The sequence below is a fragment of the Camelus bactrianus genome, chromosome 20 (genome assembly GCF_048773025.1).
Source record: "Camelus bactrianus isolate YW-2024 breed Bactrian camel chromosome 20, ASM4877302v1, whole genome shotgun sequence".
NCBI classification, from domain to species: Eukaryota; Metazoa; Chordata; class Mammalia; order Artiodactyla; family Camelidae; genus Camelus; species Camelus bactrianus.
Window position 1 is genome coordinate 31,990,492 of NC_133558.1, and position 23,514 is coordinate 32,014,005.

Sequence of the window (23,514 nt, forward strand, 5' to 3'; positions counted from 1 at the left end):
GGATTATTGTGAGGATTAGGTACATGAATACCTGTAAAATGTTATTACTGGGACATTCTAAGTGCTAAATACATTTTAGTTATTATTAAATCTCCACTGTCAGTTTTCCTGGCTCCCTGACCACACAATCTGGTCTGCAGAAGTATCTCATACAGATAGTGCATTTTTAAAAATTAAATTTCAATGCCTTTTGGCTGTCTACATATTCTCTAATGCACCAGTCCCCACCATTCCCTATTGTCCTGTAATAGTATATTGTGTACATCAGTGTAAACCTGACAGTGTTAGCAGCCTGTCCCCGAGGCATTTACTTTCAGAAGCTTTTGATTAAAGAGTATGTATCTGTTCTTAACTGTCTTCACTTGCTTTATAGGAAAGTCTTTGTACCTTACTGTCATCAAATCACTAGAGCTGTTCTGCCTAGTGGAGATGTATCATGTTTTTCTGTCAGTCTGGTCTAATGAAACTGGAACCCAGTGTACTCCAAAGTTGGATATTTTTGAACTGCAAGCTCTAAGAATCTCCATGAACATTATTTCTACTTTCTCTCAAAATGTATATCGAATTGTAGGACAGGATGATCAGCAATATAATCTAATAATGCAGTGGCCGGCATCCTTTCAGCCTTCTCAACACGGATATGAGGAGTAAGTCATTGTGAGGGGAGAGGGTGGGGGACACGTTGACCATCACTGTCCACACTGATGACATAGAAGTGTCACACTCTAGATAAAGTCATTCTACTTCACCTCGTATTTGGAGACACTTTGCGTCTAAATTCAGATTAAAGTTCTCAGAGTGGCAAACCCTTTCCTTTGGGAAGGAGATACCTGGTTTTCAAAGAAAAAGTAATATGTGGGCTACAGTCGAAGTAAGCCTGAAAAAGCTTGCATTTGAATATTATCTATTGAATCAGAAACTGAAGATAATGAACAAATTGTCACCTATGAAATTACATGAAGAGCAAATTTGGGTTAGAGGCAGTTAATATTAACATTAAGTACACAACACATACATCTCAAGAAAACACTAAAAACAGGGCCTAGAATAATATACAGTCATCAAAAGTGATACTGAGGCTGCTTCTGCTTCCTGATATTACAAGACTGTGTTATCTGGATCAACCTTTTAGCTGAAAACACGAAAAATGCTGGGTAAAAAATAAAGACAAAACACCCTAACAATCCTTGCCACCTAAAAATCACTAGAGATAGGGTTGGTGGCAAGGTTTCCTTAAAGGTGGAAAAAATAAAAATAAAAATCACTAAGGAGCTGCAAATGCAATGGGGAACTTTGAAATTTTTATCAACAGTTATCTCTGGATGATGGTTTTATACTTTGACTTTCATTGTTTTCCTAAAAGTGCATTGTTTTTGTAATAACAGAAACAAATGAATTAGAACAACAACAAAAAAAAAACTACTCCCCAGGAACAGAAAACAGGGTTTCTAGAGAGAAGAGAGGTTGGTAGAAGGATGTGTCTCAACCATGAAAATGGAAAATGAATAGTCTCATGGAAAGGAAGACATAGAAGCTCACTGAGAAGGAAATACTTGGAAAGTGGCAATGCTGCAAAGGACTTCAGGGCGAGTGTGGACAGCAAATTAGATAGAAGCTTGCAGTGCAATGTGCCAAGAAGGAGCGCCAGCACTATTTTCAGCTGCAGAATCACAGGCACCATGGCACAAAACAAGGACAGGCCGCCTCTTTTTATATATATTCGGAAAATCTGACTGTAAGGCAACAGTTTTATATCAAACTACTTTTAGCTTAAACTAGGTTCAAGGAAGAAAATAGCCACCATGACCTAAAAGTGAGTATGGTGACATGGAATACTCCAGCGAGATCACTTCTCACTCTTGCTTCTCAGATGGCATAGCCTCTGTTAGTGCCGGCCCCAAGTTTTACCAAGGGTGATGGTAAAAACATGGGTGTTGGAACATTTTTCTGCAGGACCCTTCTCAAAAGAGACCTATCACAATAGCCATGAAAGATACAGAAACAAGTCTGCATGGGAAGCTTGCATGCCCTCAAAACTTCAACTTATTGGAGAAAGCAAAGTATAGGAATAATAAATGCAAAGTATAGGAATAATAAATAATAAATGGGAAAGGAATCTTGACACAAGGCTGGCCTTTAAAAGGAGACACTCTGCACATCTTAAGCTGGACATTGTGGACTTAAGACGTCCAAAATGGCAGGCAGAACCTAGATGTCAATTGGTTATCAAATTCAGGTAGGTGATGCAGACTGCACCTTAGGTCTATTGATAGCCTGGAGCTGGGCTGGTAGAGGGTAGGATCCAGTGTGCTTAACGGAAGTTGGTTGGTAAGAGTCAAGAACAATTAAGGCAGGCAGATCGACTTGAGGGCAGGACTTCAGATCCAACAAAATATCAGGGTGCTGTATATCTTGCAAGAGATTGAAAGGCTTGGCCAGACAAATTGAAATCCCTCAGATGGTATAAATAAAATGGCCTTAATTGAAAGACTACTGGGGGGGAGGGAATAGCTCAAGTGGTAGAGCACGTGCTCAGCGTGCACGAGGTCCTGAGTTCAATCCCCAGTACTGCCGTTAAAAAAAACAAGATTAAATAAACTAAATTACTTACTCCCTCCAAAAAAAAGAAAAAAAGAAAAACTACTTACAGAGCTTTGGGCAGAGCCAATGGAAAACACCAGTAGCAAGGGATGCTGAGTTCCCCAGAGAGTATCAAGAGCAGGAAGCTGTTACCACTTCTAAGTCTAAAGGAAGAAAGGGAAGAAATAGTGCTATCGAGGTCCAGTAAGAGCTGCAGAGATGGAGGAGTGGCTGCCTTTCAGAGGCTGGAGCTGTGGCCAGAAACAGTGCCAAAGCGGGGAGGGAAAGAGCAGGAGAGAAAGACCTTGACCTCTTTCTCCTTCTGTCCTCGTCTTCTGATGCCTCAACCCAGAGCCAGAGGACCAGGGCGGCTTGGCGACAACGAGGAGTGCAAGCAGAGCGTATCGGGCACAAGTGCTTTTCGAGGAACCCAAGGTGAAGGGGGTCTATACTTCATGGGCCAGTATGGCGGAGCAGTCCTTCATTCAGTTGGTCCAAAAATAATTTTAAAATACTTCCTATCTTGTGCTAGGCCCAGTACTAGTTGCTAAACACATACAAGAACAGAAAGTTGACCCTTTCTAATGAAAGCTTTGCAGCCTGACGTGGAAGTGAAGAGAAGACTGTACACAAAGGTAGGCAAAAAAGGAAACCAGTCATTCTTGGGCTTTGGAAGTCAGTAGAAAAGCCCTGGGAGCAAGAGGCATTTAAGATTTGAAAACTAGAACAAGGTAGATATAAAAGGGCATCTCTAGGAGGGGGAACGTCATGAGACATGAAATAGCCTTGTATCTTTGGACACACAGTAGTTTGGTTTTGGTCTGAGCGAAGAATGTGAAGGAGACCGGAATTAGAAGCTGCGCAGAGACAAAGCCGACGGGCCTCCTTTGACAGACATCCCTCCGTTGGCCAGACTGCTGTAGACATACAACAGTGCTGAGCTGAGTGTGTGGATGGCGTGTTGGTAACGGTGCCTGGGTAGGGTGGGGATCACAGGAACTCTCACAGAACCTGCTACTGCTGTAGAGTTTTCATCTTTCAGGATAAGAGTGAGAAGAATGAGCAGCATGGACGATGGGATAAACAGACAGCCAAAAAGAAAAACACAGTGTTCATGGGGACAACAGAAAGGAGGAACCTCAAACACCCAGAAATCATAAAAAGATGGTCATGCTCTGAGGATTAAACTCATCTCATCAATAAATAACCAAAGGGGAAAGAATGTCTCCTCATCCCAGTGGAAACACCGTTCACTTCCTTTGTTTACTGACATAGTCATCTTAGAGAGAACGCTTATCAATGGAGGAGGCCAACAGAGAAGGGCAAGGTCTAGCAATGTGAGCATCCGTACTGTGTACACAGAGCTTCGCGGGGAAGAAGGACACGGAAACTGGGAGGCATGGGTGGTGGGCACTTTAGCAGCATTCTTCGTGGGGAACAAGGAGATTCATCAGGCGTCAGTGTGCTTTAATTAACGCTTGTCACAAAGCCTTCTGAGTAATAACTGGTCTTTTTTATATACCTTGATAAAGGGAAGCCTAGCTGGTATAAACCACTTTTTGAAAAGGTTACCAGAACATTTTGGCTAACGTATTACCCTTGTCAACTTAGTTAATGGGTTTCTTTCACTGAGAATCGAGTTTTGCCGCTGTGCCTTTATAATATGATTTCTTGACTTGTAAGACAGACATTTTAACTCCGGAATTCAGTAAAATTACAATTAATTCTACCCTTTGGAATCTCTTGGCAATCCTACCCAGTTCTCCCGGCAACCACACAGCCTCATTGCCTCCATCTTTTTGGATTTTCTGCATCTAAAATATAGGTTAACTTGTCTGCAAGAGAGAAAGTTAGGTCTTAAGTAGAAATCATGCCTCTAGAAATACTTCAATAAAAAGACTACAGGCAATAGGTGGATATAGCAATGGATCAAAGCACAGTCACTCAGGCTGTAAAATAAACTTTGCTCATCACCAGCTTGGCTTCTGCCTTCCATTTTATTACAAAGAAGGCACTACAGGATGGTAGAGGGCAGGCAATTTTCAAACCTTTTTTTTTTTTAATTTATAGGAATTTTTCCTCAAACTAAATCTCTATGGAAATTTACCACATAAAAATATCAGGATGACGTGTGTGTTCAGGAGCAGGAAGGAGCAGCCAGGAGTTCTGTGGGCTTAATTCCTTTCAAGGCCCATTGTAACCTCAGTACACCCTGAGGATCCCCCCAGGCTGAGTTTGAGAACAGCTAACAAGAGTCAAGGAACCAGGGAAGGAAAATCAAGTCATACAGGTTCTGATCTTGGTCCCACAGCAGGCTTGAGAATAGTTCTCATGACTTCACTTCCCCATTTAATGGGAACAGCTCCCTGCTTTTCTCTGGGCAAATAAGGAAGCCATTCTCATGATAAAACGGCCATGGGGATAACTTTAAAGGTACATGAGACACCAAACAAAAGATACATTTAGACTAAACTCTCATATTTGGAAATCCAGAATCTCCTCATTGCATAATCACTTTCAACAGCTTTATTTAAAAGCCATGGTTCTAAAATTTGTAAAAAGAACATGGATAATTCCAAACACAGATTTTTATCCATTTCTAGAGAAATAATCTTTACTTTGGCTGTGGGCTAGTGAAATGACAAGTCTTTCATTCAAGAAATAATTATTGAGCATTTCTTATTTGCAAAATATTATGCCAACACAGTAAACTATAGAAAGTTGCTTTGACCCTTGACTTTGACAGAGGAAAGGAAGGGAAAGGTGATAGAATTATAGAGCAAATCCATCAATTTGCCATTAATTATTATAATGAGTCCTCATTATATTCACTACAGTCTCATTCAAAAATCTACAAGTTCGGTGGTCTTCCACTGGTTTCTCTTTGTGTGTGTATGATCTTGATTGGCTTTCATTCAATGAAATGAGCCGTCTAATCTGTTTCTCCCCCCATCTGCCACTTTTTCGGTGGGGGTCCTAAAATGTAGCTGAACCTAATTTTATACCCAGTTCTTCCTGATAAAATGATCTCCCTTTCCTTCATTATTTGGTTTATATCATTGACTTTTATGGTTATACTCAATGCTTTTTATTACGTCATCTCAAATACAATGAGTAAATAATCTTAACTCATACTTTACTGATTTATATGATTAAGTATAATGTTTAGTTTAGGATGTTCCATTTAAAATGAAAACAGTTACGGAAGTATCCCTGGCCAGGACATATTCCTATTCCATTCAGGCCAAGTCAAAGTGAGGAAGCAGTAGGAAAAGTAGCAGCGTCTTCTTTATATTAAAGTCAAGCTCAGGGTTATAACTTCTCTAAGGGTAACCCAGTGATATCTATAAGCCAAGGCTTGAATCATGGAGTTTTGCCTTGGTCTGGATGAAGGCATTGCTGTCTCATTACAAAGGAAATCACCCACGATGACACACAGGTATTTGATGCTTATATGAACCACCATGTTCCAGGAAGGCAGGTGGGTCTCAGTGCACAAGGAGTCTTCAATTCTTGGATGCCTAAGGCTGGCCTCTAGGACCCTCAAACCAACACAGTATTTATCTCATTTTTTTCTCTGCTGATTTTCTGTTTTTGTTTGATGACTGGGTATAGAAATACTGGCTTGAAAAAAAATGAATCCAGGAAGTAAATCTCCAGTTTTTAAAGGATTTTTTTTTTTAATCTGGATGAGAATTTGTTTTTTACAGAAAAGCAATGGCATAGCCTTAGTGCGTTCTCACCCTTCAAGTGTCAAGAACTTGAACTACAGTGCTTACCCTGATGCAGCACTGCAGAGATCCCGACCCGGCTGGCAACTGCAGCTCTCCTGCATTGGGGATGCTTTTTTCTTGGAACATTCTGACATGACAGTCAAGTCAACGTCAAGTAAGGAAGATAGTTAAGGTTGCTTGTGATAGGTGTGTAGCTGAGGAGGGCTTAGATGCCCATGCTGGAGAAGTGATGGGAGCTGACACAGGAATGTACCACCACGTACTGGATAAATTGATGTCTTTCTCCTTTCCCTGTCTGCTTACATATTCAGGCCTGATTCACTGTCTGATTCAAGAACTAAAAATCAAGGGCATACCATATTAGATAGCATGAGGTCTAGTTACAGATCTTTCCATTATAAAAGTTTAAATTAGCATGTCAGCTATTCTTGAGATAAACAACATCACCAAAATGGGCACACAGCCATTCTCCCTGAGGAAAGCTGTGTTATGTAACAGCACCCTTCCTCACTCCTAAACTCCAGCTACCACCAGAGGAAGCTCGTTAGCAATAAAACGTGCAAAAGGTGGATATGGATTCCAAAGAAAATAAGATTCTTAAGAGGTCAGGATATAATTACTACTAATGTTGGACAGTACTACACAATAAAAAGTATATACTATTCAATGCTACCTCAACTGCTTGGCATAAAATTCAGCTTCTTGCTTGCTAGGTCAAGATCTGTTCCCTTCCCAACTCCTTCTAAAGGTCTACAAAAACCAGTTAGTGACACTACATCTTAACTTACTAAAAACTTCTGTCCCTGGAGGTCCGTTTCACAAGCACCAAAGAATAGAGACCAATCTAAAGACATTAAAACTCAAGAATAACCTGTAAAAATAGGAACAGTAAGACATCCAAGCTAAAGATACCCAAAAGTTAAGCTTTCTCTTAGAAAAGCCATCATTAAGTCAACATTTGTAAAGTGTGTGCTACAGGCACTTTGGACTAGACACTGGAAAAGATGCCAAAGTATACCCAGTTCCAGCCCCCAAAGAGCCACAAATCTAGACGAGACAGCATATAGCCCATATGTCAAATAAATGATTCACTGATCAAAGAGTAAAAGTGGAAAATATGTTAAAGATCAATCAATCCAACTTCTTTATCTTGTGAAAGAGAAAACATGGTGGCGGTGGGGGGAGTGGGGGGGGTCCAAAGAGAAGTCACCTGAACTGACAGGGACTAGACTGGATTCCAAGTCTTTTGATTCCAAGCATCTAAACATTGGAATATTTTCACATTATTGGCCGACCTTTTCCCAAAGGAGATAACTATTTTTCACCAAGAGCAGGGTGGCTATAATTGACATGGCTAAAAAAGCAGCTCCCGTAAGAGAACTTTTAGCAATAGGGTTATTTGGGGAGCGCTTTTGATGAGTTTAATGACCCTGAGTAAAACAGGTCCTGTGGCAAAACAAACTTTTTGAGAAACATTTCCAAAATCATAACATAATCATTAAAAAAAACTTGAGCTAACCATTGAAACTCAGAGAGCTCATTATGTGTCAAATAGTGTGCTGGTTCAAGTCAAGGAAAATAAAAGTGCCCAAGAAGTAACCCCTTAGGTCCCCGGCAACACCTTCCCTTTCCTAAGCCCAGGTACTGTCTCCAGCAGAACTAAGAGAGGCAGCTGGCTGTGGAGCTGATGAGTTCTCCCGGTGGCCTCCCCATTAACAAATCCCCATCTGTCACCATGTCTGCTTGAGACATTAGCCCAAACAAGTTTCTAGACAGTGTTTTATCTAAAAATGTTGAGCATGGGCCACATTAGGAAATGCATCTCACATCATGATCTATTATTCAAACAGATATATTAAACTGAAACAAAAGTATGACTCAATGCTTCACTACTATGTGCAACACCTTTTGGTAGTTCCCGTCCCTTTCTATTCTCTTTTCTTCTCCTTAAGTGAAATATAAATGTGGGTCATGATACATTAAATAAGTTTAATGACTCTCTAGTAGATCATCACCCATTTGAGAAATGCTAAGAGACCATTCAGTCATTAATTCCACATATATTTATTGAGTGCCCACCTTAGGCTGGCACTGTTTAAAGTATTTGGAAAATAGCAGTGAATGGAGCCATGGAAATTTACATCCTTCAGGGGCTTACATTCTATTGCGGGGAGACAGATAATGAACAAGTCAACAAGTAAAACATACTGTATGTTAGAAGCGGAGAGGGAGATGGGAAATGCTGGTGAGGTACTTGTGGTTTTGGATAGAGTGGCCAGGAAAGTCCCCTCCAAGAAGGTGACATTAGCATAAAGACCTGCAGGAGGTAAGAAAACAAGTTCACAGATATCTGAGGAAGAGCTTTCCAAGTGTAGAAAGAGAGACAGGTTGGACCAGAAGTCAGAGGGGCAGCAGATGCCAGATTTGTTGGACGTTGGATGTCACTGAATATCTGTGTCTGTTCAGTTTGGTTTAGGTGGGAAGCTCTCGGAGGAATCTGAGCAGATAAGTGATAGGATCTGCCTTGCAATTTAACAGAATCACTCTGCTGGGTGGGACTACTGGTACTACTGTGAAGTCATACATCTCCCCTCAAAGAGCAATTGCAAAGGCCCACGATTTCTAGGTCTCTGTTCGGGACTCTCATTCCCATAGCGTAGGGCACATCTAACGTTTGTCTTCCATCCCCAAATGATCAAATCACAGCCATTTCATTAGTAATAATCTCTTCTCGAAGCCTTTATAGCAAGAATCTCTAGAATCCACCTCTTACCAGCTCACTCACATTGTAACTGTGTGGCGGACTGTACTTTCCAAAGATGGCCACGACCATGGCTCCCATTCCACATGCTCCCCTGCAATGTGACTCTGCCAATCTCTCAGTTCGCTGCCACTCTCTCCAGTGGCGGCATCCCACTGCCCTCCTCCGGAATCTGGGCTGGCCTTAGTGACTGGCATGCAGCCAATAGAATATGGCAGATGTGAAGCCATGTCACTTCTAGGTCTAGGGCAGCCCTGGGACTTCTGTCTTGCTCTCGTGCAATACTTTTTTTTTAAACCATGATGATGAAGCGGAATAAATCCTCATTATCTTTATCGTTCGGCTTAATTTATGTGGAAGAGACAGCTGATGCTCATAAAATAATCCATTTACTCTCCTAAATTTTCCATATTCCTTTGCACTTACCTTATGGTCATATGTCTAGTTCTGGCCAACAGAAGGTGATGAGAAGTAACGGTATAAGTGGGTGTGATTTCTCTAATTAGTCTTTCTTTTGTGTCCATGGCTGGGAACACAAAGTCTGAGAAGACAAGCTGCTGTGAGATTGGAGGTATCCTATATTCCTGAATCTCTTTTGAAAAAGTGTTTCCAGAAAGAGTTTCCTGATCCACACCAAACTGTGATATGAGCAAGAAATCAATCTTCGTTGTGTTAAGTGAAGTGGACTTAAGGCATTATTTGTTATTGCAACGTGGTCTAGCTGACCCTATTACAGTTCCCATGATCTGGCATTACAGTCACTCTTTTGCATACACTGTACACCCTCTCTCCCTCTCTTTTTTTGTTTCCCCTGGGAGTTTCTTTCCGATGAAATTCACCTGAATGCCTATTCAACTCTTCCCCCAAGCAGCTATATATGGCTGGAGTGGGTACAGAGTCAGCAGCCACACTGACTGATTTCATTTTTTAATTCATGAATGTAAACTTCAAGGGGGCCCTCGAGCTTCCTAGTTGTTCACCTAAATTTTCTTCTTTAATTCATTCTCCATTTTTTCCGAAGTGACTCTTGCAAACTCCCTTCATGTTCCCCAAATTTATTTTTCATTGATGACTTGCTTTCTATTTTACTGATGAAGCAAGCTGAAGCCACAGAAGAGAATTTCCACATGGTCCCACCCCGGCATGGACCAGTCCATCTAGATCTGTCCACACATTTTGCCTTCCTTTATCTTCACTGTAGATGAACCGTCTAGGTGCTGATATAAAGCCGGTGACTTTAGCCATGCTCTGAATCCTGTCCTCGCTCTCCTCCTCAGTGACATTGCTACTGCAGCCTTCATCTCTCCGCTTTACTAGGAAGCTTTTCTCACTTGTACACCCCCGGTAGTATACAATCATTATTTCCCTTTAGTGCAAAATTCCTTGGAGAATTAGCTTTACTCCCTGTCTTCACTTCCTATCCTCCAAGCTCTACTGAACCACTTTAAATTACCCTCAGCACTCCTTTACAGCAGCTCTTGTCAAAGTCACCAGTGCCCTTCAAACTCCCAAATCAAACGACCACTTCTCAGTGAGCACGGTTTCTGAGCAGCTGTTGGAACAATTGATCCCTTGCTCCTTCGTGAAACACCTCCCTTGCTTGACTGCTGGTACACTGCTCTCTCTCGGCTCTCCTGCTATCTCACTCGATAACATGGTCTTTCTTAGTGTCACTTGCTGAATCATCTTCACCTGCCCAAGCTGTAAGCATCGGAATGCTCCCGGGCTCAGGTCTTACACTTCTGTTTTCCATCAGTGTTTATCTTTCCAGTTGATCTTATCAGATTCCATGGCTTTCATTATTAGCTATGCCATGATGAATCCACACTTTATACTTTTCAGCTCCAACTTAACAGATTTTACTTCTGAACCTGACCCATACACTGCCTTATATAGCCAACTCCACATTTCCCCCCTTGGATACTTAATAGGTATCAAACTCGGCAGATAGGAAACTAAACTCTTGTATTTTCCCCCCGTGACTGATTCCTCCCACAATCTCCACGACAGCCAATGACAGCTGCTTTCGATTAGTTATTCAGTCCTCAAAGCTTGGGGTCATCCATGGCTCCTCTTTCTCTGACATACCATACCCAGTCCTCAGCAAATCCTGTCAATGCTATTTTCCAGTATATAGCCTGGGCCTAATCCCTTTTTGTCACTGTGTCACTGCTCCCACGCTGTTTCAAGTGCCCATTAAATCCCATGAAGACTTTGCAACAACCTCTTACACAGTCTTCCTAGAACCATTCTTGCTCCATTGAGCCTCATTTCCATAAAACCTAAGTCAGTTCACATTCTTGTCTCAAAACGCTCCCAATAGCTTACTAGTCTAAGTATGATGTTCTCAGTGCCCTACATGACCTGGCCCTACCCTCCCTCTCCCAATACTCGGACCGTTGCCGAGTCTGCTCCAGCCACACTCCCTTTCTTGCTCTTCCTGAACTCCACCAAGTAAGATCCACCTCGGAGCCTTGGAACGGATAGCTCCTTCTGTCAGAGGCACTCTTTTCTCAGCTGAGCCAGGGGTGCTTCTTCATTTTATTTAGCTCTCTGTTTCAATTTCACGTGTTTAGAAAGGCTTTTCTCTGACCACCTCTGCTCTTTATCTCTTATCCTGTTTTATTTTTATGCTTTACATCACTTATCAATACGACACAGTTTACATTTATTTATTCATTGTCCTATGCCTTCCCCGAGCAGGCTTAGAAAGTAAGATCCAGGCGGGCAACAACTTGATCCGTTCTGTTCAATATCCTTTACTCCAGAACACAAAAATACCTGGAACATGGTAGGTGCTAAATAAATATTTGAATATATTAATAAATAAATGAGTATGGAGCTCAGTTTTGGATTACAAATGAGAAAGTCTCATATCTGGGAACCTTGGGTTCACCTGAAAAACAAACAAACAAAAAAAAGCGTCATCTGCATATGTCCGGTGGCGTCAGGCTGACTAAGGTAAGGTTCCTGGCCCTTGAAACAATTTCAGGATGGACAGCAAAAATAATAGTGAACCAAGGCACTAATGTCCCTGGCAACTGTCCACAGAAGATCAGCAAGACGCAGCAGGAGCCAGCTTGGCGTCTGTGTGTGATATTAGCCCATATTTCTCCTTCCAGAAAGAGGAAACACATCCACATAAAGCAAATGAGGTGAAAAAAAAAAAAGCTGACAATGAGTTATAAATTAAATTAGTGGCCTTCTCATCAGTTTATGCTTGTATAGAGAAAGGACGTTAGGATGGAGATAAAAGAGGTCATTTTAGGCTTTTTTTAAAAAAAGTGTTTTAAGTCTGGATTTCTCTCTCTGAAATCTTTTCTAGAGAGAACGTATACCTATGGTCACCTTCTTTTCTAAGCCTAAATCTGGAGTGTGGAACTCGACAAACATACCTTTGTTGTAGGAACGTCAGGCCAAAACATAAAAATTGGTACAGGCGTAAAAAAAGGCAGGATACAAAAGTTCAGTGTGCACGCCTCCGAAATGACATTGGGGATTTTAAATGGATGAGTGGTCAGAAAAAAGAACAATCAGATGCAGCATAAAAGGAAGATAGATGGTCAAAAATAGGATGGTGGAAAGCGTAACACCTCAGCAACAGACCCAGCTTCAGGGATCAGTTCTAATGAGGATGAACGGTCTGAGTCCTGCAGCATAATGGAGTGAATATTCACTCCCTTAAAGAAATCCTTGCAGGAAGATAGGAAGAGAAAGAAGTTTACAAAAAAGAGCTGGGCTTCTTTCCCTTACAGCCGACGAACATTGGATTATGCAGTTTTGACACCATGTAAACTAATTCATCAAAGGACTAGTTTTAACCAATGCTGTGGGTACCAGCAGAAGATGAGTATCTGCCCGACTCAACTTACTGATGCTCAGTATCGCATTCATCTCACCGCCGTCACAGAGATGTGCTCCGTGTGTCTGAGGCTCTGCACGCAAGGCTGTGATTTTTCATTCTAAAGCAATCTCTCTCTCTCTCTCTCTCACACACACACAGTCAACAAAGGAGAAATAGAGATTAGAAGGTTGAGGATAATACAAACTTTAAATGGTTTTATAAAGGAATGATCAAATTCTAACTTTGGTTGAGGGATGAAATGAATAACATGGGAGGATCTTCAAAATTGAAGACTGAGGAGTCCAGATCCTTCATTTAATAGATGAAGAACTGGGACAAAGTGACTCTAAATAACTCGCCCAACGAAACATACAAAAGTGGAAAAGCTGGGATGAAACCCAAGATGTCCCCGTCCTGTGACCTATCCCTTCCTGCCATTTCAATCTTGGTATCTTTACGATTAGGATCATTTTACAAACAAAACGAAGCACAACAAAACCAGCTCCCCCTTGATGGAGCACATATTTTAAGTAAGTTTATATGTATGGGTCTACTGGTGTTATATTTTCAGAACATAGCAGAAGAGTTCCTTTCAGAATATTTTATGAACATGAATTGCAGGAATGCTGAAAAGCAACCATCTACCAGGCTTTGGGAGTCAGCATTGCCCGTGTCCAGGGCTGATTTATGATTGAAAACGTGACCAAGAGAGGAGAAAAGTGTAAAAAGTGTTATGTTTTAGGGTCTGGACATTTTCCTCACTGTGGCATTCAGTGTTCTTATTTTTATTTTTAAGGAATGAAAACACCACTGTGATCTCACATCTGAGCCTATGATACAACTCAGCATCACTGGAGACAAGTTTTCTCCTTACGTGTATGGAATCTGTAATTCTATATGCTATAGAATTTTCCTGGTCAACTTTTCCACCACCTAATTAGATTTCCACCAGTTTTACTACAAGTCCTCGTGGCTCTAACGTGTCTAATTTGTCCATTCATCTTTGTGAATCACGCTGCATGATTCTTATATTATTATTTTAAGTCAAGAGACTTAGCCCCTAAAATATAACAAGTATAAATGGTTCAAATCTAGGCCCATCATCACTGGTGAAAAAAAAATTTCATACAGTTCTTTAGTAACTAGAAAAACTCTTTCTGTTCACAAGATGAACATGCTTTTAAAGGTGATATGCAGAATGCAAGGAAGACTTTCTATTTCTTGAAGTCAGGGTCTATTTTCTGTTCATCACTGAGTCTGCTGCACTTCCCACACCAGGTTAACGACTAAACCTTGGTGATACTTACTGAGTGCTTACTCTAGACTGTTAGTTTTAGGTACATTCTATTATGTGCAAAAGCCAATTCTTTGACTTTTTATCCTCATGATTATTATCATCCCATTATTAGCCTCATTTGATACAAGAGGAAACTGAGGCTTATACCGAGATGAACTAACAGGGCCACAAGGAAGATGGGTTTCCAGATAAATCCACTTTGCAGTGTGGCTCGCAGGAGTGTTTGTTTAGGTCAAAAGGAAAAGGGCCCAGATCACCCTGAAGACTTTCTGACCACATGTCTACGTCTTCTTTTACTTGATAATAAAACTGTAAGTTAGGGCTGATGTTAACCTGGGGAGCGAAAGGCAATTCTCTGATAGCTGAAGACTCTCCTGTGTATGTCAGTTTACCACCTCGAGGCCATTTTTACAGCTTAACCTCCAAATCGCTGCAGGTAGGGAGCTGTATCACATCTGACAGAGCTCTTTGGTGGTACCACAAATATCACCATGATCCTCTCTTTTCTGATAAGGTCCATCAATCTTGTTGCTGAACTCACTTTTCTTCCCAGACCTGATCTTCTCTTTGGCAAACACACACACACACACACACACACACACACACACACACACACACACACACACTCTCATGGCCTCACATACCATTTTCCAGACCATTTATGTACATCTGAGAAAAAACATACAAGAAAGGGTAATCTTGACTAAAGAGACTCATGAATTAAATTCACCTGCGACAGAAAAATTTGAGGACACATCTCTAAGTGGCTGCAGGAAATGCTTAGTTTAAATGAGATGGGAAAATGGCGTATATCCTCTGTGAAAACTTTGAAATGAATTAATAATCAAAGCTTAAGGAAGAGGTTCTTTGAGATTAGAACATATCGGTGGTTCTCAGAATTTTCATCCCATGATATCCACTCTTCGCCACCATCAACTTGAGGATGCAGCACGAATATGAACCACAACATTTTGTGTGAAGCAGGTTTTGAATTTCCTTAACCCCGTAATTTTCAACCTGCAATTTTTTGAGGAAGCTGAGTAGAGAACTGCAATCACATGTACTTGAAAAACATTTGACAGCACTGAAGTCCCTGGGGCAAATGGGAAGACGGGTTGGTCAGTCTATAATTTACTGAAAAAGACGTAATCAGGTGAGACAGACACCACCCCAAGTCAATGTCAGCGCATCCCACAGGCACACCGACGCAAAATTAAAACAGACTCCCACCTGAGAATTCAAGAAATGTACTACCTTGCCCCAAACCGGTAAGAATCCAATTACCACAAGGATGGATATTTACCCATGGCGAAGAACGGGATTCCCAGCAGGGTGGAGTTGTACTTTCCGTCGGTGATGAAGAAAACCCCAGCTGCCGTGACGATGGAGATGCACACGGTGAGCACCCCCAGGAGGCCCAGGAAGGGCTTGCCCCTCAGACAGTCCTTCATGGAGCTGGAGAGGGTGGCCGTGGTCAGGATCAGCACGAGGCTCACCAGGACCTTGCTCCTGGCCAGGATGCTGGTCTTGTGAAAGTCTCTCCAGAGGCTGAAGGATGCTAAGGAGTAGAGCTGGAGGCCCCGGCGCTCCTCCTGGAGCCTCCGCATGAGCTTGCAGAACTCATTCTCCCACTTCTCCCCCAGGAGGTCCTGGGGGGCAGAGCCATAGGTCTGGAGGTAGTAGGTGATTTGAATGGCTCTGGCTGACTTGACCCGCTGGTCCTTGCTGTTTGGCACTTCCACTACTCCGCCCAGCTGGTGTCCAATAAAACTGCTCCTCCCATCCTTGAAAACAGAAAAAAGGGGAGACCTAAGTTACCAGAGGGAGGCACACTCCAGGGAAGAGAGTCTTACTCTATGTGAAGGAGCGCAAAAGGCAAATGGGTAGGCTCTAGCGATTGTGGAACTAATGTGGGTGGAGCAGCATGTTAGGAATTCATATCCAACCTTTGGGGGCTACATGGGACACCATGCAAGGTGAAGGGGATCAGAGAAGGTGCACAGGGCATCATGAAGTTATACAAGACTGGCCACATGCATAGGGAAATGTACATGAACATTATTTGCATCTCATCCACACCTTCACTCTCACCCTTTCCTTCTATGACAACTCCTTTATGTGGGATCAAGTTTAAGCATTCAGTTTCAGCCAGAAGCAAAGCCTGGCATGAGTTAACAACTTTTCAAAAATTAAAAGGATGATATATGTAACAGAAAGACGCTAAACTTACTAGGGTTAACACACACTCACAGTAACATGCATGCGAAACACACACGAAATGTTACAAACATCCATACTCCTTTATATTCTGGGGGGTGCAGCTGTGTATTGCAGAACAAATTGAGGAAAATCCTGTTTTTCACACATAATTTAATAGGGTTGAAATGTTTTCTAAATATAATGTGAGCACCTGTTCCCTCATCACAATATTCCTTTATTTATTTTTTAAAATTTTATTCGGGGGTGGCAATTAGGTTTACTTATCTATTTATTTAGTGGAGGTACTGGGGATTGAACCCAGGGCTTCATGCATGTGAAGCATGCACTCTACCACTGAGCTATACCCTCCCCCCACGTTCCCTTTAAGTAACTGCCTCAGTTGTAGGCTGGCCAGAAAAACACACTGGACAATACCCTGACATGAGACTGATAAGACCTCAGGTGGGGTTGTTGAAAATCACCTCGTTTTCAAGATTATACATGAAGTAGAGTAGACAAGATCATAAGAGGAGGGTATGTGTAAGAGAGGTGATCGCTCATCTTTAAGGAACACAAAGGTGGACACTGCGTTGCGGCAACAGGTTCAGAGCAGTACTTCTCAACCCGTGTTCCTGACACTCAGAAAGAAATCCCTGACAGTGGTCGCCAAATTGTAATCAATTTGGATATATCTTATTCGCCTCAACTGTCGTGTACTTCAGTGGCAATGGCTGTCAGATGGAATGTCAAACCCAATAGCGGGCTGCGAGAGATGGAGAACAGTTCTGAAAGTGTGCGTCAGGTCCTGGAAGAGACACAGGCACAAAAGAAAATTTATGCCGTGAACAGGTTGTGTGTTTGCTGCATCAGGCAAGACCTTTATCTCGTGAGGATATGAAAGTGTAGAGTCAGAACAGGAAGCAGTTCTTTCTAGGAGGGCAGTACAGGGGGGTAACAAACCCAACAGTGTGGGAACCACGGTTGTTCTCACAGAGATGTGAGGCACTGGACACTCAAGAGGCACCTGTAACAAGTGCTGTGGACTTGCTGAGACCAGACACCTGCATCTGAGGCACCTGTCTGTATCTGCTCCAAAGCCACCCTCATCCCTGAGAGTGTGCTGAAACACAAAAAGTTCGAGACATGCACAGAGAGTACAAATACTGTTGGTAGGAGCATCAAGAATTGCAAGAGACAAATTCTGTACTCACTCTGTGGACCCATTTCCCCTCGCATGTTAAATAAAAACGATCTTTCTATTTAACTCAACCTGACCAACTCTCAATGAAAAACATATTTCTAAATAAGAACGTACTTTGAGGGCTGTTTTCCCCTTGGCTTGGTATATCTCCCACTTTCCACGGCATCTTTGTAATTTTCCCATCTTTTTTTTTTTATTCCATATAAAAATCAAACTGAAATTCTGGCTGTAGATTCCCAAGGCTCTCTTTAAAGTAAACTCTGTGGGGTCCTCCGGTGAGATGCAGATGGAAAGGGAGCGCAGCTCTGGGGAAAGAGGAGGAAATCCTGCCCCAGCATGCTACCCTGGTTTCTACTTCTTTGAAATCCTATCTGTGACACTGACCTGTGCTTTGAATGATTTGAAAAAGAAAGTATTTCAGAAGCTTTATTTGTTCACCTAAGAAGGAACAGTTCTATCTGTCTTTACTCATTTCTGTCATCAAAAAGACTTCTCAGGGATCTTTAGCAGCGGAACGAAGATTTATGCATCCCTCAGGCCTCATTTGGAGATTATAGTGATCAAAGAGGGTGCTGATAATGTGCCTGGACAAAAGTCAAAATTTTAAAGAAGGCAAAGTGTAGATTTTTAAGTAGCTGATCTATATTAGGTTTGGCTAGCTGCTCTCATCCCTTTTGAAATTGTCTAATTTCCACTTTTTACAAAAATTACTTCATAAAAGATATGCTTTCATCTCATTATATTTAAATGAATGTAACAAATAGGATGAATTTCTCTGTCTTGATCTACCCTACAGCATGCAGCAAGACAAAACAAACAAGGTCTTTGGACACCCTTAAATCCAAAGCTCTACTGAACAGTCTGCACCTTGTACAAACCATCGGCCCAGTCACCCTACTCACTATCGTCCTGAGAAAGACACTTTTATACATTACTTGTAAGAGCTAGTTCTACTATTTTGTAAGTGGCGGTAGTTTCCCAAACAAATCAATTTATAGGTGCTTCTGTGTCAGAGAAACAGTGAATATAACATATACTGCAATTATCCAACTGGCCCAGGATCTGCCAGAAGTCAGGTGGGAATAATGGAGCGGACACTTAATCATGTGACCCAGAGTCATGCGACCTGGGCTGCAGTGTGCATCTCAGGCCAATCGGATAAGAAGCCGTTGGCTGGTTGATTTCCCCTTCTAAGTTTCATTTTTCTCATCTATAAAATGAGTGACACGAGCATATGAGTAAAAATGTTTACATGCCGTTGAAGAAATTTTTCAGCTCTGTCACTCCGTGAATTGCACTGACATCACCAGCTTACGATGAATTTAAGTCCCATTTAACCCATATCCCTAGGTCCACTTCCGCTCTTCCTCAGTCTGTTCTTCACTCTGAAGCCCAGGCCTGCTTGGACAGTTCTCAGTGAGGCCACATCATTGCTGCTGGTCTAGCCCTCAGACCTCGTTCCCTGAACTCTGCTCCAGCTGTTCGGGTCTCTCTTCCTACTCCTGGAATGCACTAATTTTCCCCTCATGGCTTTGGCACCTGCTGACCCTTTGTCTGGTCCTCTATGGCCAGGGCCACTTCCTCACCGAGGTCTCAGCTTCAAAGGGACCCTCTGAACCACACGCTCTAAAGTGGTCACCTCCTTCTTAGCAGTCACTCTTTTACTTAGCCCTATTTTATCTTCTTCCTACTAACTATTTCTATGTGAAATAAGCTTACTTAATGATTTAACTCCTCCTTTCCTGTCTCCTCCATGAGAACATATTCTTATTGAGAGCTGGCACCTTTCCTATCTTGCTCGCTGGTCATTTCCCTGGGCCTAGAACAAAGCCTGGTATATATGAAACACTCCATAATCTCTGACTCAGTGAATTCATCCTGAGGTGTATTTCGCTGCTCAAAGGTTATTTTTAAGCAGCGACTTCATTTAGACAGGAAAAAGTAAAAGGTTTTTACCAAGTGTCTGAGGACAAGAGGAACTCAGATGAAGAGAGGTGTGTATAGAAATGAGAGGCTGGTAGAGAAAAAGTAAACTTTATACTTTTTAAGATTTCTTTTATCTAGTCTACTTTCACTGCGCACCAAGCGTTTTCAGTAAGCTAGTGAACAGAGGCGAGGACTTGGTACCTGGGGAAAGGATTTGCATGCATCACGGCCTGGAGGCAAAGAACAGCACTTGATGGTCAAGAAACTGAAGGACGTGATGGGACTGAGGCTGGAGAAGGAAGCGGGGCCTCTTCTGTAAGGGCCATGAAAGGTTTAAGTCTAGTAAGGAGCTGGACTTAACTGTCCTGTAACAGGAAACCACTGGGGAGTGTTAAGCAGGGGACTGGTATTTGATTTACCCTGCGGAGTGCTCTCTCCTTACACTGTGGCAAATGATTTAGGGAGTCAGGGTGACTCTAAAGGAAGGAGGTCAGTTAGGAAGTCCCTGCAGTATTTTGGGTTCTTGATGCAGCATGAAAAAGTGTCATCCCAGGCCACCTCTGGAAGGTAAACTGTGCCACTGTGAAATCAATAGAATTTCAGGTCACATCGCTGTCTCACGGCCAGGAAGGCACCTCATCACGCTATTGCTCCAGGAGCAGTAATGCCAGAAAAACAAGATCTGGTGTTCTTTCGGTCTTACTAGGTTTACTACTTTGTAGCTCTTAAAGTTACACCCACCCCATCCACACCTCCACAGTGGAAGAGGAAATTAAACTCATAGAGACAAGATCAAAGGACAAATTCTCCAAGAGAGAGGAGAGGAAAGAGACATCGAACTACTGTCATAAACTATTGTGCAGAGAACAAAAATGACTCAGCGATGCTTTGAAATTAAAGGGAAGTCGGTGTCGTGTCTGTTCACACAAGTGCGAGGTGGACATGAGGACGCTTTCTGAGACTGCAAGATACTTCGGCAGCACAGCTGCCATTCAGCTGGCACTCCGTGTCTCGTGAGTTTCGATGAGGTGGACACAGCAAGGATACTGGAAAGCTTTAGCTGGTCAGTTGACCTTTATTGCTGGAAGGAAAATCTCCCCATGTACGGTAGGTAGGGGCGTTTCTAAAGGAAAGGTACAATTTGTGGTGGTGGTTTGTTTAAATAAGATTTTTTAAAAATCATGTTTATTTCCTAACATCTCTCTTTGTTTTATTCTCAACACTGGATATACACACAACATAGGATTAAATAAAACCATCAGCTATCTTGAATTTCCTCTTTAGAGCTTCACTTTAGCAAAAACGAGCAAATGACGAGAAAGCAAGTTCCTACAACGTCATTAGTTTGAAAAAAGAATCAAAAGTCATTTTCCAAATGAAGAATTTAAAGCATTAAAGTGCATTAATAAAGAATAAATCAGATTTCTCAGGTCCTATTACTAAGCTGGAACAGTGCAGTGGTGTGTTTTTGATTTTTTTTTTCCAAAGAGGAAGGTTAAAAGCGCAAGGTTTCTGTGTTGTTGACATGAAATAAGCACTTCAGCCAACGAGAAGATAAAATAAGGCTAACAAAGCGCTCTAGCCTATTAGCTTTTGCACGTGTGGCAGACTCAGCCCTAAGACTTAAGAGCTTGATTTGCATTATCCTGGGTAACTCTTCCAGCCTCTCTCTGAGGAAGCAGTATTCAGAAGTGGCCTCAAGTCACCCACCAGGACCCAGGGGCTCAGCCAGAGGAAGTCAGCGTCAGGTTAAACAGCCACGTTGCACAGCCAATCCCCTGGTTCCCGTTTCTGGCTCATAGTCTTAACACAGCTGTGCATATGTTTGACTAATTTGTGAATAGACTTGAATGAAAGGAAGAACAAAATAGCAGTTACGGACACAGACTCAAGAGTCCACTGTCTCACTCAGAGTCCCAGGGTCAACACTGACGAGCTGTGAATGTCTCTTCAGCTTTATTATTGGTTAAAGTAAGAATCATAAAGCGCAGTGAGGGTCAAGGGTGTTCATGCATACAAAACGCTTAGAATAGTGTTTGGATATTATTAGGACGTCATAAATTAAATATTTGAGTGATACTGTTGATTTACTTAGCCCTCTAATATCATTCCACACTTCCCAGCAAATGTCTGTAATGAGATGGGAGGAACAGAGGGTGCAGGGTCCGGACACCTGGCTGTAAGCTCCCGTCCTGCTGCTCCACGCAGGGTGAGAGAAGACAAAATGCTTGGCTTCTCTGAATGCCAACTCCCTCATCTCCAAAATAAAATATTTGGCTTATAGTCTCTCTAAAGACCTCGTTAGCTCTGTATTTAAGGATTCATCCGTGGTAAAATCATGAGACAAATACAAAGTAGGCTAAAGAAGTCTGCCCCAAGGGAAAAAAAAATAAATAAGAAACACAAGATGACCCATGTTCATTTCCATAGGAACAAGAAGCTTTTTATCCTTTTTTGACATCTAGACCCGGTAGCTTTTTCTTCTCTTAGAGTAATTTCCAGACAGAATTTTCCTCAAATGGAAAAAGATCAAGAATTTGCCTCACTTTACCGAGATGTAAATCATCTCTCAGTAGCCCAGAGAAATTAATTTATTTCTTAGGTAGTAAATTCATTTTTCCTTCAGGTGTCTATTTCATGAGCATCCTCTGTACTATACTGGTTTGCTTATCACCTAGGGTAACTACATTTAATTTCTCTTGAACTCATACAAAACCTTTACACACATTTATATGTAGCGTGTGGAAGTAGAATCAATATCCACATTAAGTGCGTAGCATATAACAGTGACCCTTTTATTCTTCTGTAACTCATATTTGTGACCCTATCTCTGAAATTTCCATTAAAAATAATGTTACTATTTTAAGTGAGTCTTTCACAAAGGGATCACAATGACTCCTTCGGACAAATATTCTGTGTTAAAGGAGACTGAGCTCTGATGCAGATCCATACAAAGGAAGCTGGCAGGAGCCCTCGAGGAATGCAGACAGCCTCCTTCCGGGGAGGGATTGAAAGTCCACCATTAGCCATTGTAGCCTTTCCTTTGGGCTAAGAAACTCTCCCAGAAAGACTCTAGGTGACAACCACATGCTCTCTAAGGAGAGTGACACCTGGGCCATCAGCACTTCTGGGCGGAACAGCAGACCAGACTAACAGACTCCAGAGGCAGACAGACCTCTGTGAGATGGAATCACTAGCCTAGGAGGGACTAAGAGGACTTTCCAAAGAAGGTGGCATCTCGGCTGAGACCTGAAGCATGAATAACAGTCATCCAAGTGAAGATGGGGGACTTAGTTGGTGAGAATGGGGAGGGACGGTCTCCCAGGCAGAATGAATAGCATGTGCAAAGGCTTAGAAAGGAGGGTAAGCATACTGCGCTCCTGGGACTTTGATAATGAGGTGGAGGCAAGACTGGAATGCAGAGATCGGAACCGGTAGTGAGTATGGAGATTTGCCTCTTCCAAAGCTCTCTTTGGCTGTAATGTGAAAAATGAACTTTAGGTGTGCCTTGGGGATTGGGGGGGACACTAGAGACGGGACATGGGGTCATTTTCCTTTGCCTTCCTCACAGCATCATCTAATCTAAGATTTAACCTAACGGATTGGACTAACTGATTGGCCTAACTGATTACCTAACTGATCTAAGCCAAGACTTACCTAACTGATTGGACGAACATCAAAAAAAGATTTTCAGATGTGATAGAGTGCACACTATTCTGGAACTAAATTTCCCCCACACCTGGGGTTTTTTTTTTTTCCCAAAGAACTACGTCTTCCAGAATGCTGAGGGATTCTTGGAGAAAAACTTACTTTCTAGAGGTGCAGGGGTTGCTGAAAGTAACCTCCTTATTTTAATGACCTCCATAAATCTAACAAATTAAAACAACACCCATGTTAAGTGTCTAGGAAGGAAAATTCTAGTCCATGTGTAGAAAACAAGACTGTGACAAATAAATGGAAGATGAAGTCTCT

The 23,514-nt window shown here is 42.1% G+C and overlaps 1 protein-coding gene and 1 non-coding gene across 4 annotated transcripts in view; both read right to left on the reverse strand.

Annotated features, from left to right (window-relative positions):
* Window positions 1-23,514, reverse strand: part of PTCHD4 (patched domain containing 4) — a 163,937-nt gene that overhangs the window by 99,108 nt on the left and 41,315 nt on the right. For all 3 annotated transcript variants that reach the window (XM_074348872.1, XM_074348871.1, XM_074348874.1), the window contains one exon: window positions 15,520-16,000. In XM_074348872.1, coding sequence (XP_074204973.1) covers window positions 15,520-16,000 — 481 coding nt within the window. The remainder of the gene's footprint in view (window positions 1-15,519; window positions 16,001-23,514) is intronic.
* TRNAV-CAC (transfer RNA valine (anticodon CAC)) lies at window positions 16,713-16,785 on the reverse strand. Its single transcript has one exon. It is a non-coding gene; the product is annotated as a tRNA-Val (tRNA).